This window comes from Diachasma alloeum, unplaced genomic scaffold (genome assembly GCF_001412515.2).
Source record: "Diachasma alloeum isolate Michigan unplaced genomic scaffold, Dall2.0 Dall_scaffold_00370, whole genome shotgun sequence".
Lineage (NCBI taxonomy): Eukaryota > Metazoa > Arthropoda > Insecta > Hymenoptera > Braconidae > Diachasma > Diachasma alloeum.
Genome location: NW_021680509.1, coordinates 291,271 through 309,370, shown reverse-complemented (window position 1 = coordinate 309,370; position 18,100 = coordinate 291,271). Strand labels below are relative to the sequence as shown.

Below are 18,100 nucleotides of genomic sequence, written 5' to 3'. Positions count from 1 at the left end.
GAAAGAATAGTATATTGTGTTACAAGTGCGTAAAGAACCACTTTTTCGCACGCACGCGTAACACATCCTATTTTTTGTAATACCTGTCGAGTTCACTGTTCGGAACCGTAGTGGGGGTAAAGTGGTTGCTTTTGTGCACGTTGTGCGTAAAAAAATCACTTTACACACACTAAACGATTTCGAAAAGTGAACTTTTGAGGCAGGTATTACAAAAATAGTATTTCTTTATTGTGCTTCCGAATGGAAGCATTCACGGGTGAAAAAATTTATTAGAAAAACCTAGCGAATTCGTTAGACAATTCTATTGGATTTACATTAAACTTTCTCTTAGTTTTTGAGCGATTTTATTGAAGTGTTCAATAGACAATATTCTATAGAAAAAGTCAAAAGAATTCGATTTTTCTATAATACTTATTCTATTGAAATATTTTCTATAGAATTTTCTTAGCTTAAATTAGCTTAAAGAGAAGAAAAGAAAAATCAAATGAAAAAAACTCCAAGGATTATTCCTGAACAAATTAGTCCTAGTCAAAAAATCCTTAAAAACTGATCCTAAGCAATTTAATCCTGAAAAAAAATCCTATACAAATAATTCCAGTGCAAAAAAATTAGTAACAAAATTGTACGCAAAAAAATCAGAAAAAATGGAAAAAAGAATGCGACGTAAAATACTCAACAAATTGCAGTCATTTAATAATTATAATTTCCTTCAAGTGAAAGCGGAAATTCAAAATATTTAGCACAGAGTTATCATTATTTTTTTAAATTGATAGCAATATAATCGTTAAAAAAAATCTCAGGATCAAATCATCCAGGATCATTTTGTTCAGGATTATATTGCATCAGGATTAAGGATGTTCTACACCCGTTCTGCCAAAATTCACGTTTTTTTAATTTTTCTGGCAAACTTATGATGGAATTGACGTGAAAAAATATAACGTTTTTGCGTTTTGTCATTATTTAATGACTGACGAAATTTTAAGATGGTGCGAACATTTTCCTGCGTTTTCTCTAAACTTTTAAAAAGAATCACAAAACTGTATAAAAAACGCATGAAAATTATCGCACCACTACGCAACTTCGTGAGCCATTAAAGAATGACAATCCACAAAATCGTTATATTTTTTCACGTCACTCCCATCGATAATTTGCCAGAAAAATGAAAACAACGTCAATTTTGGCTAAAAGGGTGTCGAACATCCTTAATTTGAGTAGGATCATTTTGCAGGATTAAATTGTTGCGGATCATTTTTACAAGGATTATATGACGTGATACCTTTATAGAGGAAAGTTTATCAAGAAATAGTTTTTCCCTAAGATTGCTGTCATATCATGTTGTTATTTCATTTAATAATTCTCTTTTGTCTGTGATTATTGAATAGTCGAAACGATAAACTACTATCCCTCGTTTCATACATTTGCATTACATTTCTTGCTTGCATAGAGAATAATATTTTTTTTTTAAGACTAAATCTATTTCTGCAATAAAAATTTTCAATCTAAACGCACGCTTCGCATGTTTGGCACAAAAAAATCTTTCTTTGATAATTTTTAATAAAACAGAATCGAGAGGCAGTGTTGTTTCGCCTCTACGGTATGCGTGTGATTCTGTGAATAAGTTTATTGATTTCTGTGATGACTCCATTGATATTCTAACGACCCCTCTATCCTCAATTGCAATTAAAGCGCATAGCTTCGTCAAATCCCTCAGAGAAACGTAAAATAGTGTTTATATGCCATTTATTTTGATCTACCACCATCTTCCTCAACTGATATTGTTTGTAAATATGTGTATATTTGTTTCTATGCGATTATGATGTAAAATGATTTGACCCTGTAATTGGCCTAGGCTGTTGGGTCTCTAATAAATAAATAACAAATAACAAAACGATTTTTTTGGTACAAGTAAGGCTTGTTTGAGAACTCGGCTGTTTTTCTCTCAGCGCAATGTTTAATAGAAAGCAGGGGAGGGTGGGGCAAAATGAAACAGCCGAAAAAGGACTGTTTGACGCAATTTACCCAAAAAAATTTGTTTCGTTGAATATTTCTTTTTATCAACTGTTTTTATTATTTGGGAGTACTGATGAGAATAATAATTTTCTATTCGTCTTATAATTCAGTTGATTAGATTAGGCCGATTACACTTTTCTTTTTTCATTTGATTGAAAATCAGCATCACTTGTCCTTTTTCCCCCTCTGAGTCTCCCCCTAGGCCTTGCTCTGGACTTTAGATTTTGCTGTTTTAGATTTCGTTCTCAATTAGTCCATTGACAAAATTTTCTCCGGCCAAAACTTCTCAATAATTTTCCATTCTACTGAATGGAAAATGATTATTTTCATTAGTACTCCCAAGAATAAAAAAAATTTGATAAAAAAATTAACAAAAAAAAATTGTTTTTTCTTGAATTGTGTTAAACAGCCATTTTTCGACTGTTTCATTTTGCCTCACTCGCCCCTATTTTATAGAAAAAATGCATAGAAATTCATCTCCCAACACAGCTTATTCTTTTAAGATATTTTCTTTACAGTTTCTTTTACAGAGTTTTTTTCTTCTCTCATAGAAAAAGATTGAAGAAAAGAAATTTGATACCACAAGCTCAATGCAAAGTTTGTGTTCAAACTTAGCTGCGGAGAAGGAAGTGAATAAAAAAAATCGACGCATGCGTGCAAACCCGACGCCTACATATAAGCAGTTGAGGTCGTCAGAGTCGAATCGCGCGCGCGCCACTCTCTCTCTCGCTCGCGATGATGCGGCTTTTGGAGGGATTTAAATCCAAAATGGCGTCATTTGGCATACTATTGTATGCGTAACGTTTGTGTGCCCGGTACTCATACACAAAAACACGGCGAAATTTCAATTGACAAAATAAAAAGACTGCATTCTAAAACTCGAGAAGTTGAGTATCGAGTAAAAAAACCACGTGAAATCGTGAAAATGTCGAAATCGGAGGAAGGAGGTGAGCCCGGTGACAATGGAGAGAACTCAAACGAGTCATCAGCAGGAACATCATCATCGCGTGGCGGTGATTTTGAGACAAAATTGGAGACTGATCGGTCAAAGCGTTTTGATTATCTCCTCAAACAGACCGAGATATTTTCTCATTTTATGACCAACAACCAAAAGGACAAAGCTGGCAGTCCGCTGAAAGTACGTCCAGGACGTCCGAGGAAAGTTCAACCCGAAGCCAACCTCAAACCGTCAGACAATGCGAGTGATCACAGACACAGGAAAACCGAGCAGGAGGAGGACGAGGAACTTTTGGCTGAAAGTAATACAAGTGTAGCGCCAATAACGCGTTTTGAAGCCTCTCCTCACTACATTAAATCCGGTGAATTGCGTGACTATCAAATTCGGGGATTGAATTGGATGATATCACTGTATGAGAATGGCATCAACGGTATTCTAGCAGACGAGATGGGTCTTGGTAAGACGCTACAAACAATTTCACTCCTCGGCTACATGAAAAACTTTCGGAGCATCCCAGGGCCCCACATTGTCATTGTACCAAAGTCCACATTGGCAAATTGGATGAATGAATTTAAAAAATGGTGTCCATCATTGCGTGCTGTTTGTCTGATTGGTGATGCCGAAACCAGGAACACATTCATCAGAGACGTTATGATGCCAGGTGAGTGGGACGTGTGTGTGACATCTTACGAGATGGTTATCAAAGAAAAATCCGTATTCAAAAAATTTAACTGGAGATACATGGTGATTGACGAGGCCCACAGGATCAAGAATGAAAAATCAAAGCTGTCTGAGATTTTACGTGAATTCAAAACAGCTAATCGTTTATTATTGACTGGTACACCACTGCAAAATAACCTGCATGAACTTTGGGCCCTTCTGAATTTTTTACTGCCAGATGTTTTCAACAGCTCTGATGATTTCGACTCCTGGTTCAATACCAACAGTTTCCTGGGAGATAATCAACTTGTCGAGCGTTTGCATGCAGTTTTAAGACCTTTTCTGCTGAGACGTTTGAAGGCTGAAGTGGAAAAGGGTCTCAAACCGAAGAAGGAAATCAAGGTGTACATTGGATTGAGCAAAATGCAGAGAGAATGGTACACTAAAGTCCTCATGAAAGACATTGATATTGTCAATGGTGCTGGTAAAATCGAGAAGATGAGACTTCAAAATATTCTGATGCAGCTACGTAAATGTTGTAATCATCCATACCTCTTTGATGGAGCTGAGCCAGGTCCACCTTACACCACTGATGAGCATCTGGTTTACAACTGTGGTAAAATGGTTATTCTCGATAAATTATTACCCAAATTACAGCAGCAAGAGTCCAGAGTATTGATATTCAGCCAGATGACGAGGATGTTGGACATTTTGGAGGATTACTGTCACTGGAGGAACTTCCAATACTGTCGTCTAGATGGTAACACAGCCCACGAGGATCGTCAGCGTCAAATCAACGAATACAATGCTCCAAACAGCGAGAAATTCATTTTTATGCTGTCAACACGTGCTGGTGGTCTTGGTATTAATTTAGCAACAGCTGACGTAGTTATCATTTATGATTCCGATTGGAATCCACAGATGGATCTTCAAGCTATGGACCGAGCACACAGAATTGGACAACAGAAGCAAGTACGTGTTTTCAGATTTATTACGGAAAATACTGTTGAAGAGAAAATCGTTGAACGTGCTGAGGTTAAATTGAGACTCGATAAATTGGTAATCCAGCAAGGTCGACTTGTTGATGCTAAACAAACGGCATTGAACAAGGATGAGATGTTGAATATGATTAGACATGGAGCCAATGCAGTATTTGCATCGAAAGACAGTGCGATAACTGATGAGGACATTGATACTATTCTCGAGAAAGGTGAACTGAAGACGAAGGAAATGAAGCAGAAACTGGAGAGCCTGGGTGAGTCTTCGTTGAGGAATTTCACTGTTGATGCACCAACAGACTCGGTCTACCAGTTTGAGGGGGAGGATTATCGTGAGAAGCAGAAGATACTGGGGATTGGTAACTGGATTGAGCCACCGAAACGTGAGAGAAAAGCTAATTACGCTGTCGATGCGTATTTTAGGGAAGCTCTTAGGGTATCTGAACCAAAAGCACCAAAGGCACCAAGACCACCCAAGCAGCCCATTGTTCAAGACTTTCAGTTCTTTCCACCTAGACTCTTCGAACTTTTAGATCAGGAGATTTATTATTTCCGTCAGACTGTCGGTTACAAAGTTCCAAAAAATCCTGAATTGGGTTCAGAGGCTGCACGAGTCCAGAAAGAAGAACAGAGGAAGATTGATGATGCTCAGCCACTTTCTGATGAGGAAGTTACTGAGAAGGAAAAACTGCTGACTCAGGGATTTACAAACTGGACAAAACGAGATTTCAATCAATTTATCAAAGCAAATGAGAAATATGGAAGGGATGATATTGAGAATATTGCCAAGGAAGTCGAGGGGAAAACACCTGAAGAAGTTATGGAGTATTCTGCTGTCTTCTGGGAACGTTGCCATGAGCTTCAGGACATTGACAGAGTTATGGCACAGATTGAACGAGGTGAGGCCAAAATTCAGAGACGCGCTGGTATCAAGAAAGCACTTGATGCGAAGATGGCAAGATACAGGGCACCTTTCCATCAACTCAGAATAGCATATGGTACTAACAAGGGTAAAAATTATACAGAGGAGGAGGACAGATTCTTGGTTTGCATGCTCCATAAACTTGGCTTCGACAAGGAAAATGTGTACGAGGAACTTAGAGCCACGGTCAGATCTGCCCCACAATTCAGATTTGATTGGTTCGTCAAATCCAGAACTGCACTTGAATTACAACGCAGATGTAATACTCTGATTACACTTATCGAGAGGGAGAATCAAGAGTTGGAGGAGAGGGAGAGGCAAGAGAGGAGGAAAAAAGGTGGTAACGTTGGCGCTAAACCCACTAGTAAGAGGAAGCAAGAGAATCTACCAGCACCACAGGACAAACCGAGGAAAAAGAAGAAGTGAAATTACTCATTTGAACATTCACCCTTTTTTTTTATCTCTCAAGAATAATATTCTTTCCTATCTTTTTCATTATGCACAGACTGGAATTTTTCTATCATTTTTACATCATCATTTAGTTTTCTCCGAGATTAATACATGTAATATCGCCAAGCTTTGAACCATTGTTTCTCTTCATTAATTTAAGCTCACAATTGTGTGTGAATTTTTCCTCTCCAATTCCTTAGAAAATCTCCCAAAATTAATTCAATTATGATTGTCTCATTCAAGATTGTAGAAGGTATTAATATTATTTATAATTCTCGGATGACCCAGAGGTCAACGAAATGGACTACACCGATTTAATCAAATTCGAACATGTTTATTTGTAAGTTTTCAACGGAGATGAATAAATCAGCGAATAAAATTGAGTAAAAGTTTGTCGTATATATGTTTTTATTATTTTTATTAAATCTTTAAATCATTCATGGCTCTCAGAAAATAAAAAAAAATTACAGCCGACAGAAATACAGTTTTTTGTCACAATCATTAAGAAAAACTTTTAATGGAAAAGAATTACAATGTTTTTTACATTTATTTTTTGTTCATATTATACCAGAAAATCGAAATGCTCGATACATTCTGTACACATTATTGGCTTAGAATAATTACAATTTGCAAATTTTATCATCAGAATTGTAATTTTTCTCGTTTCTCTTTGTGGTTTACAATCATTCTCATCTACTGCTACATTTACGGTAATCATTATAATAAAGGTACAATCACTGTATATATATATATATATCTATATATATATATGTAAATGTCAATACAGGGAACAGTCGAAGCAGTTGAGATCTCTCATAATCGCAGAAAAACTTAGTGCAATGAAATATTTGATCATTTTTCCAAAGCCTTAGTTGCTCAATTATAAAAAACGTTTTCTCTTGTGTTTTTTTCTCCTTATACTTTTTCAACATTTCTCTTCTAATCAATTATACCTAATTTTCCATGATTTAGGTATTTTTTGTCACTCTTTCCTTCATAATTGTACATATAATATAATAGTATTTATTATTTATGATAATTTCTAATCAGTTTTTAATTCTTTATATCTACGTCTACGGCAAGGACCGGCCCACTGTGAAACATCTAGTTATTTTTTTTTTAATCCTAAAGAATATCACTGCTCACTACGTGAAGACTTCTAATGATTTCGAATTAGTTCTACACACCTGGCAAATGCTAATATGTTTTTTTTATTTTATAGCTTCTTCTAGTTTTTCGTGTGAAGAAATGAAATACAAAACGAATTATATTAATATACTCATATAATAGAGATTCAATGAATCAGATAGACATGAACGAAATAAAATTGGCAATTTCCCATTTCGACATGTTAAAAACATAGTTGCAGGGAAATTCTCACTTTACTTTAAAAAAAAATTTCAGGAACATAGAATTGTTCATAGTGTATAAAAAAAACGGATAGCAGCCGCCAATAAATGGTGGCTATTATTTCCAAATAGTGTAATAATTTTTCTTGCATCCGCTTCCCTCACATTCTGAGGATACCCAATAGTAGTCAAGAATGTTTTATAATCAACCATTATAACAATAGTAATACTGTTAAATAATATGGCGTAAAAAAAGTAATAATTTCGCTAAGTGATTGGTATATTTCAACACCAAAACAGCATTTTCTCGACGAAAGGACCAATCACACACATTTCCCTTCATTTTTTGTCGCCTGGGATGTTTTGCACTGAGATCTTGTCTACAAAAATGGCAATCCTCACATTCCAATTACACGATACACATATAAAATTCTCCTAATGGAAATGTACCAATCAAATGATATATTATGCAATCTGAAATCCAAATTGTAGATTTCAAATTTGTAAATGTTTAATTTATTATGTGCAATTCGACAAGTATAATTTGAGTGTGTGAAATTGAAGAAAAATAAACACATGGTCAAATTGAACACTGCGAATTACGCACGATAAGTTAACCATTTTTGCTTTTTACAGCACTTGAAGACTAAGTAAGTTTCATCATGGTGCAGACATTTCTGCTTTTTCCTAAACTTGTCGGAAATGCACAAAATTTTACTGAAATTATGAATGATAAAACGTAAAACGATATATTTTTGCGCATCAATCCGACCAATAAATTTCCTAAAAATGTAGAAAAAATTGGCGAAAAGTGGGCAATACAACCTTAAATGTAGGGCTTACACGATCTGTAGACAAGGCCACAAAGGACTCCATTCTATGCAATGAACTATTTTATCGAGAAAATATTCCGTCGGTGTTGAAGAATACGAAGTGATTGATCGCACTTATTGACTAATATTCAAGTTACGAGAAACGATATCGCAGAAGAAAATTTGCATGTTGCCTTCATTAACATGATAATTCTGCGTTATTATCAACCGCCTTTTAATGACAATAGTGATTTTGTATCGTATTATTATGCAATTAATAATCATTTTTATTCTTGATTATCTGCAAAAGAGAGAAAATCGACAAAATATTGTGGATAATGCTTGAACACATGCTTACAAAAATTGGATTCAATATCTTGATGAAAATTTCTGGTGAGTTCACCTAAATTGGACACACTCCTAAAAACTATCCGATGAAGCTTCCACCTTCCGATTATTACAGAGAAAAATCTTCTCAAAAAATTTACATACATTGTAAGAACCATTCAAGATATTTTATGGATGAGAGTCCATGAGAATACTAAAACGGTATGGAGCAGACTGATGTGCATAAAAATGTGAGGGGTTTATTCTTGCAAAACCAAACAAAATAAAATCTTAGAAAAACTATAACGTACAAAAGTCTATGCACAATATCAGTCAAAAAAGAGAAAATATCATGACGAAAAAAAAATACAAAATCATGTGATGTGAAAAGCAAAAGCTGCACTAACCAGTCCACTTTCATGCTGATCCTCTCAAACGAGATGTTATGATGATTGATTTTCCATCGATTTTCACAATCGTTCGTCTACAGTTGCTTATACACAGCTCACTTTATAATTCTTTGCTTTGATTTCACCAAATCAGTGGCATTTTCGCTGCGCTTGTTGATGATAATCATATTTCAGTGGAGTTTTCCCTGAATATTTCGTTCAATGATCTGGCCATGTATTCAACGAAATGAACCGTATTAAAAAAAAATCCAGAGGATTTGCACCGAAATTGACTGATCATGAGAAAATTTCAATATCAGAACTCTTGCCTCCCTTTTCGTTTTCACGGAAAACAATTCTGATCAGACTATTTTCCACTTTCCAGAACATTAAATTCATCGAATGTGCAAATTGAAAAATGTAAATCAGTAACTTACAGTTTCTTTCTGAACGCATGAACTCAAAAAATCAATCTCATCGGTTGCAGTGCAAAAAAAATAACGAGAGAACCTGCGTCATACGCGGGAGAAAAAACATTAAGAATCAGATATGCCTCCAAGGGGGTGGATCAGGGGGTGGAGGCAGGGTTACTGGTTACGGGCGGCAGTGATTCCGCTTTCTGCCCCCCTCGTTACCATCCTCATCCTCTCCACCGCGTCTTATCTCAGTATATCGTTCCCCCTTGACACTTACAATTTTGTTATCCAAATAGCGAACTAGTTTTTTTGGCTCACGCTTTGGGGTGACTGGACGATGTTCACGAGAGTCATCGTCACGATCGACGTAGCTGTAGCGGGCAATTATTCGGGATTTCAGTTCATCATCGTTGACACTAGCCTTTGCACGTCTGTTTGGCTGCACAAAAATGTCGGAGAAATCATTAGTATAAAGAATTTGGAAAGGGATCGTTTGGAAAATCCACGTCCAATTCAAGAAATCATTGAAAAACCCTATCGAAATGGGAAGATTCTCTGGTAAGTTATGTTGTTTGTGAAGGAAGATCATTTGTAAGAAAAATAATGATTGACACCACTTTCTCATTGATACTTCTAAGCAATACTCGGCACTGTAAACGATTAGTCAATTTGAGATCATCTACATTTACCCCCTCGTCACGCTCATGCTTGAGCCTTCTTGCATTAATATGGTGCATTTCTCTTCCTCTGGGTTCTATCTTCATTCCCTCCTACTCCATTCCCCCCTCCGCAGCGAAAGAGATGAAATCGAAAATTTGAAAACACTTGAAATCGTCTGAAATTGTGAAATCACCAAAAAATCCCAGGCAATAACATGAAATCATGGAAATCTCCATGAAATCACGTGAAATCAGTAATCACTGTGTCATCGGATTTCCAAATGAATGGCCCCTCGCACTTGCCGACTAAGAAGGAGGAAGTTATTGTAATGGTTTTTTCACGTTTTATGGCGTGTAGAATCATTCTGAAACGTTTTTGATGACATGCTGTGTGTGTATGCGCGTATGTGTGTGAATGAAATTTTATCCAACGATTTCCCCTGAACAAATGCACCAATTCAACTTTTTTTCTCAATTGATGCGTCTTTATATAATTTAAAACTTATTAGTTTATGAAAACGATCACCTCAACGGTTTGTTACCTATTCGCCTAAATCTGTGAAAAAAAGCAATTTTTTTTCGGTATTAGTACAATGCTTCTTGTTTAAGAATGAGTTTCTAAAAATCAGTCACTTGATTGAGTTTCGAAACTAGAGAGTTTTTTTTTGTGTTGATAACTTATTAATATAGTGCTTTCAAGTTTGGAATAGATTTCCACATTTTCAATGGAGCAATTAGCATTTTTGTTTCTTTCGCCATGGGTAGGATGAACAGGACAATTGCTGGACGTTTAAGAAAAATTCGAATTTAGAGGATTGATGGCTTTCACACCTCCAAGAATGTTTTAATTAGCAGAAAAAAAATTTGAAGTGAAAATAACAAAACAAAGAATAATTGAATTAAGAAAGAGTTTAATGCAGCCGAAACCCCTAATTTCTGGACGACTGAGCTGGAATATTTTTTTAGTTATTAAATGTCGATCATAGAAAAAATAATTGATCACATGATTATACACAAGTTATATTATTGAAAAGTGAAATAATTAGTACAATTTTCATTTTATTTATAGAATATTCAACAACAAGTTGAAATCTGTTTACCCTTTATGATAATCATAGAGCAATTGCAGGATGTTTCATTTTGAATCTGTTTCAGGGCTTTCCCTGCAACAAACTTACCGTTAAATAAGTGAGGTTGCTGGTAATACTCTGGCCAGCTTCTTGTCTGTGGAGTGCAAGTTGAGCAGCTTTAGTAATATCACCATCAGCGATTGCCAGGCAATGACGTATTTCAGCGGGACTTGCAGCTGGAAACATCTCCTGGAGGAGGGAAATCTCGTGCCAAGAAGCTTCCTGTTGCTATGGGAGAAATGTAGGAGCAAATAGTTCCATGAATTGTCTTTTCGGTGGAAAGTTAGCAATAGGATGAAATGAGTTATGATTATAGTAATGAGTATGATTTATGCCAGGTGTTAAACTGATGAATTATTGGTATGCTTATGTACTCTCCTTAACACTATTGCATAATTTTCTAATTTTCTATTTTTCGATTCTTTGATTGTACAATATTGCTGCAGCCTTGAAGAGGACCTGCGCAGCGGTCGAAATATTTATATTATTAACAGCAAGATCGGAATAGTTCGTTTACGTGACCGCAAGGCTGATTATTATTATCACCCATATTTATGTCACAGTCGAATAACATAACCAGGATGTTTATTCATTTTTCGAAAATCTAATTTTTGCATGTTCGAGAAAAATGCTGCAATTTCTTTATATAATGAGGAGGCATTTTTTATAATAGGAACAAATTAGTTGCAATAGCTTTGACCAAATTAAATAATAGTATATTGTGTTACTAGTACGTAAAGTTTCACTTCTTCGCACGCAAGTGTCGAATAACACTTGTGTAATCTATTTTTCGTTATACTTGCCGAGTTCACTTTTCGAGAGTGCAGTGGGGGTAAAGTATTTTGGTGAAGCTTTACGCACGAGAATTTACTTTACACATGACCTTGAACTTCACGCACGTCGTGTGGAAAACAAATACTTTATGCATAGTAATCCGCTCCGATAAGTCAACTTTTCAACTAGGTATAGCAAAAACTCATTTTGTCATGGATACGGGCTCCAAAAATGAGAATGATAATAGGAAGCAATGTGAAACAAGTGGACAATGGCATTTTTTAAAATAAATGAGGATAGTAATTGTTGCTAATAAATTAACGATTTGCTTCCGAATGGATTCTCTTTTTTTTCAATCCTTATTTTACTCTTTTATTCGCTCCTTCTAATTTTTCATGTCGTGGTACTATCATCAATTGAAATGTCATCAAAATTTTGCGTATTATTTCGTTCTGTCAAATAATTATACATTCAGCCCCTCTCAAGGGTCGAATTCGTTTTCCGTCCGAGTTTAATCAGGGTTCAATTAAGATTTAATCAGTGAATAGCCGGGATTTAATCAGGATTTAGCCAGAGTTTCACACAGGTTCTGTCAGAAGTTAGTCGAGACCATGAATCAATGTGAATAAATATTTAACATAATAGACTCGTACCGGACTTTAATAGAGACTGAGATTTTGATATAAAAAGCTCATGACGGTATTGTGTAATTTGATAAGCAACAATGATGCTGTTCTCATTATTTTTCAACTTGGTTAAGAAAACATTGAAATATACTTTTCAAGCCCTGATTTAATTACTATCAACAGATGATAGTTTCGGTAATGATGAAAAAAGCAATTTTCTCTTTCAAATCGCATAAACAATGCGCTGTAATTGAACAACGAATTGTGCGACCCCCATCATACTCTGATATAATCAAAAGGGTTTTGTTATCAATTTTTTGCGCCATGACTAATTTCATTTTGATCACAATTTTGTAAGTGATCGTTGAAAAATCGATTTTTGGAAAAATATCAATTTTTTTGAATGTGTATGGAAAATTAAATTTTAATTGGTGTCAATGAATAGAGCTTATTAAAGTCTATATTCATGAAAAAATTGATTGAATTTTATTGATCCATTACAAGTAAGACCGGCGAATTCATTCAGTAAAAGGCGTGGTAACAAAATTACTAAGCAACCCATGCATAGTTGCCTAGCAATTTTGTTATCAGACTTTTTGTTGAATGGAGTCTCCGGCCCTACTTATAAGAAAATGTCGAGAAAAAAATGACGAAAAAAGCATATTCGGACTTTTTAGACCATATTTAGTTGCCCTAACACAAAGAATTGAAAATTTTAATTTGAGCGATTACAAAGCTTCCATCCGGAAGCAAAAATATACTGAATCCAATGGCAAAAAAAATCTGGGGTATCCAGACAAATAATGAAGTTACCTCAGTGAAATATTCTCCACTGGAATCACTACCAGCATCACTGGTTTCACAAACGTGATGAACTCGCATCCTCTGTGAATCTGGGGGTAAGAGTGCAGCCAGGCTCAGTTGACCCAGTGGATCATGGGATTGGCAATCGCTGGAGCCTTTTGTATCTTGTCGTAGTTCACTCTCTACATCCAACAACCATTTGGATACAGCATCCTTTTCGATGGTTGAAAATTCAGGGAGACAAGCTGAAACCATCTCACAGAGCCCTTCAACATCCAAATCCTCCTCCAACGCACTCTCTTCTACCATTGACACAACGTAGGAGAGAACTATGTCATCGATTAAACTGTAGAATGAACATATTTTTTATTATGGAGATTTCTTCTACATTTGTTGTTTTATTTAGCCTCCAACAACACTCATACAAAAATTGGGAGAAGAATGAGTGCAGCAATGTCAATTGAATTTTACGTCACCTTAATTGTGCAGTAGGTACTTGCTTCCTTACGAAGCTAAATAGAGATTTTTTTACAAGCTCCTCTTTCTCATTCATAGTCTGCTCCATGATTCTCCAGGCAATCCCCAATGTCATCAATTGCAAGATCTCAATTTCTTTAAACTGCCCCTTCTGATCAAGAAATAGGAGAAAAAGCAAATGGAAAAAATTAGCAATCAACAACAAAACACTAAATTCAACACGAGGTTGAGCAAAACATAAAAAATGAAGTGAGACACCTCATGCTAGTTTACCCCAAACACCTTTTTCAATCAATATATTTTCACTGCTTTGATTTCGCTCGAGAGCACGAACTTTAGTGCATGAATTGCTTTTCTCAACATCCCATTCAATCAAGCATGCAAATAATTGGCAATTTATTGTGAATAGGAGGTGGAGTCTAAGCACCGGTGCTGTAGGAAAAAAGGGCCAACAATGTCCGAAATTACATTCGCACTGGATGGAAGGGCATCCTCGTTCCACCCCAAACAAGATGTATATCAATCTTAATGTACACAACACACCTTGTGATAGTAGTTCTAATGATTGATTTGAAGATCGAAGACTGATTGGTTGACGAATTAAAAATATCAATTTTTAGAATACAAACAATCGTTCGATAATTTGACAGGTCAACTTGGAGTAGGGATATGAAAGGGATTCTCAATCTTTATCTCCCCTAGAAATGCCGCCCATTTAATTCAATGAGAGGAAGAAAGAGAGGAAGAAGAGAGAGTGCAAATTCTACCTAAGCGCTGCCTTGCGGCACAATTGTTTTGACATAACCTACCCCGTTTCGTAGGTGAGTGAATCTAGCCGCAAGCCGCAGAGCCTCTAATAAGGAAGTTTTTGCAAAACTGAAACAGATGACAGCAGGGTGTTACCCACTCCATTTGACAAAAGCATTGAACAAAGATGGTTGTCAGCTTAGAAGTGCAAATGCGTCACATGACCCGTTATATGACCGTAAATAACCGCCAATGACGGTTGTCACTGCCCCCCCCGCCGCCATTTTATGACCATCGCAATTTGTCAAGGAAAAATCAGTCATTTTTCATCGATATAAATGCAACTTCTTTTTTCCTTTATCAATTTTTATTTGAATTCATGCTGTATTGGCCTATAATGCGCATTTTGAAAAAGAAATCACGGACATTTTTTATATACATAGATCTATTTTTTTTTTAAATTTATGATCTTCACAAATTAGAAATTAGTTACGGCTAGAGATGCAAATCATGCGTCATATGACAAGACATTTATGAGTCTCACAATTTTCCGAAAAAATATGAGTCATTTTTCATTTATATAGATGCAACATCATTTTTTTATTATCAATTTTTATTGGAATTCATTTTGTATCATCTGAAACTATTTTTTAAAATTTATGACCGTCACAAATTAGAAATTAGTTATGACCGTCATTATGCATTTATGTTAAAGTTTTGACAACAATTCGCAAGTTCACCCCCGTCTGCGGGGGTTGAGAGTAATTAAAAATTTCAACTTGGTATAGCCTCGCAATTCGCGATCGCAGCGTAGATGTGAGAACCACCAAATGGACACTAAACTAACTACTCTTGAAGTACAACCAATGGTATTCCTCGGAGGGAACCAATGGTAGGGCTCAACCAATGAGATTACTAGATTCTCCTTGACCTCATTGGTTGGCCCCCAAAATTAGTTAGTTTAGAGACCACTTGGCTCCCTACGTTGCGATCGCGAATCTTCCAAATTATTTGTGACCATCATGTTTAGTTAGAAAATTTGTGCGTCACATAACCGTCACTAACCATTTTTTGGTTATATGACGCGATCTTAAAAATGGCGGTCATTTAGCATCTCTAGGTCAGATAGGCTATCCTTGTCTGATTCATTAAAAAGTGGGTGGCCACCTGGCGCCAATAGTTCGTGAATTGGCCGAAAAACTCCCGAATATTTGACGAACTTTTCAAATGGCCCCCAAATTGTTACGCACCTGCACGTAAAAACAAATTTCATAGAACAACCTAACAAATTCGTTAGACAATCCTATTGGATTTTTTTTGTACTTTCTATTATAGTTTTTGGCCGATTCTATTGAAATGTTCAATAGAAAATATTCTATAAAAATGTCAATAGAAATTCTCCAATTCTCCAAATTCGATTATATTAGAATTCGATTTTTCTATACAACTTATTCTATCGAGATATTTTCTATAGAATTTCCCCGGGTCAAATTTTCTATTTTTTTGGTTTGATTTTCTTAATAAAATGAAAATAAAAATTGGAATGAAAGAAACTTAGAAAATTTGAGCCAATGAAATTTTATAGGAAATATCTCAATGAAATAAGTTGTATGAAAAAATCGAATTCTATTGACTTTCTCTATAGAAGGTTTTTTAAATTTTAGAGACCTAGCATGAATGGATAAAAAATAATTATAATTATAATACCTCTCCAAAATATTTGCCTGGCATACCAAGTACAAAAAAATTTCATAAAAAACTTCGAGTATTTGTTAAAAAATTGTATTTAACAATTTAAATTGTATTTTCTACTGAAAATTCAAGTAGTGTTTCGCTGATTCAGTTAAAAAATTCCGCGACCTTTTTTGCGTGTTTTTTTTTGTCTATTCAATTTTTTAGTTTTTTGCATTATGTTATGTATGAAAAAATTCCACATTTGCACTTGCATCCGCACAGATAATTTAACAAAAAATTCTATTTCTTTATTTTCCAATTTCTATTGAAAGTTCTATAGCTTTTATATGCATTTTTCCTAGAGAGAAATTAATGGCTATTCTATTAAAAAAAATCAGCAGATTTGAATTTTTCTGCGGAACTTATCCACTTGACATTTTCTTTATCAGGATTCCTCGGCGTAATGTTTCCGTTTTTTATCGAAACGGGAACTTACAAAATCTGCTAGATTCTTCCATATTGAATATTTTTCTATTAAATCATCCATAAAAAAACGCGGGGAAAAACTGTAAAATTTTCAGGAAAAATCAGCAAAAAACAATAGAATTATTTGGCATATATGCTGGGATTTTTATTTTTGTTATATTACTCCGTCTGTGAAAACAATAGATTGTTGGATTATTTAGAGATTTCCGGGCGCTACCGATTAGCCCAAAAACTGACGTTGAAAAATATTCAATAAGGACATTTCATGGCATGACCTAACGGGTAAGGAAGGAATATTTTGCTCGGTGCGATTTGTGCGCTCAATCAAATCCGCATTTTATACTTTCTCGGCGCTACCATGAAAAATTACAAAATATACATGAGGTATTCCATATGTAAAATCGGTAAACCCAACCGGTTACCCTTAACCCCTTGAATGTAAAGTTGTTTTTTATGGGGTTGAGGGATTTAAAAAAACTATCTCTTGATTTTCTTTTTAATTTTTCTACAGTCCGTCTGGAAGATATGATAGGATTTTTTTCGTTTTTCCATTTTTTCGCATAACCCGCTTTCTAAAATACACCGATTACAATTTGACAAGCACAAAAATATTTCTTTACCTGTCATCATTGAAAATTTGTAGGATGAAATTTTTTTTTCAATCCCTAGATGTCGACAATGGTACATTTTCTGAAAAGTTGAAAAACTTGAATTTAGTCAATTATGACGTGTTGTATTTTTCAAATTTCTCTGTCATCCATTCTTACTATCCAAAAAAGTGCTTTACGCCTATCGAAAGTTGGACAAAGTCCCGGATATATTTAATTTTTTATGTTTTCATTCAAAATGTATTAATTTTCGTTATAAATTTCTCGAAGGTCTTCAGATAATGTTAGTTATGCCTTTGGGACATGTTTATTCAATTAAGGAAATAAAACGGGACGTAATTGACAAGATTCAAGTTTTTGAACTTTGTTTTTCGAAAGTTCATTATTGTCGAAATGTAGAAGGCGAAATAAAAATTTAACTCCATAAATGTTGACAGATGAAATAAAAAGGAACATGTTGGTGCTTGATTAATTGAAATCGGCCGGTTAGAACGCAAGTTATGTGAAAAACAAGAAAAATCTCCCAAAAATCATATCATGAGATAGTTTTTCCCTCCAGCCCCTCAACACTGTGAAAAATCCGCGTCCAAGAGGTGACCAATTTGACTGGAACACTTCATATCGGATTTTCCCATAAAACCTATAATATTCAGTTCGATCTAAAATTAGAGAGTATTTTTAGCGATTGTTGATGAGTGGTTCATACGACCAAGTTCACCTTAGCCTCGCGAGGTGCGATGGAAAACTGGTCGCATGGTCTTTTTTCCCATACAATAGTACATCTGGGTAAATACAACAAAAATTGGGACGAGGCACATTATGAA

At 35.2% G+C, this 18,100-nt stretch overlaps 2 protein-coding genes across 5 annotated transcripts; one reads left to right on the top strand and one right to left on the bottom strand.

The window, feature by feature from the left end:
• Positions 1 to 2,745: 2,745 nt before the first annotated feature.
• LOC107041646 (chromatin-remodeling complex ATPase chain Iswi) lies at positions 2,746 to 6,424 on the top strand. Its single transcript, XM_015262284.2, has one exon. The coding sequence runs from the start codon at positions 2,804 to 2,806 to the stop codon at positions 5,972 to 5,974; it is 3,171 nt and encodes a 1,056-aa protein (XP_015117770.1). The 5' UTR covers positions 2,746 to 2,803; the 3' UTR covers positions 5,975 to 6,424.
• On the bottom strand, positions 6,406 to 14,557 carry LOC107041648 (CUE domain-containing protein 2-A). 4 transcript variants are annotated; one of them, XM_015262289.2, is made up of 5 exons: positions 14,529 to 14,557; positions 13,761 to 13,912; positions 13,294 to 13,630; positions 11,129 to 11,308; positions 6,406 to 9,730 (listed from the first exon to the last, which is right to left on the bottom strand). In XM_015262289.2, the coding sequence occupies exons 2-5, from the start codon at positions 13,874 to 13,876 to the stop codon at positions 9,470 to 9,472; spliced, it is 894 nt and encodes a 297-aa protein (XP_015117775.1). In that variant the 5' UTR covers positions 13,877 to 13,912; positions 14,529 to 14,557; the 3' UTR covers positions 6,406 to 9,469. The 4 variants fall into 4 exon arrangements, with proteins under 4 accessions (XP_015117775.1, XP_015117772.1, XP_015117774.1 ...); XM_015262286.2 differs by lacking the exon at positions 14,529 to 14,557 and adding an exon at positions 14,305 to 14,505; XM_015262288.2 differs by lacking the exon at positions 14,529 to 14,557 and adding an exon at positions 14,020 to 14,241.
• Positions 14,558 to 18,100: the final 3,543 nt, after the last annotated feature.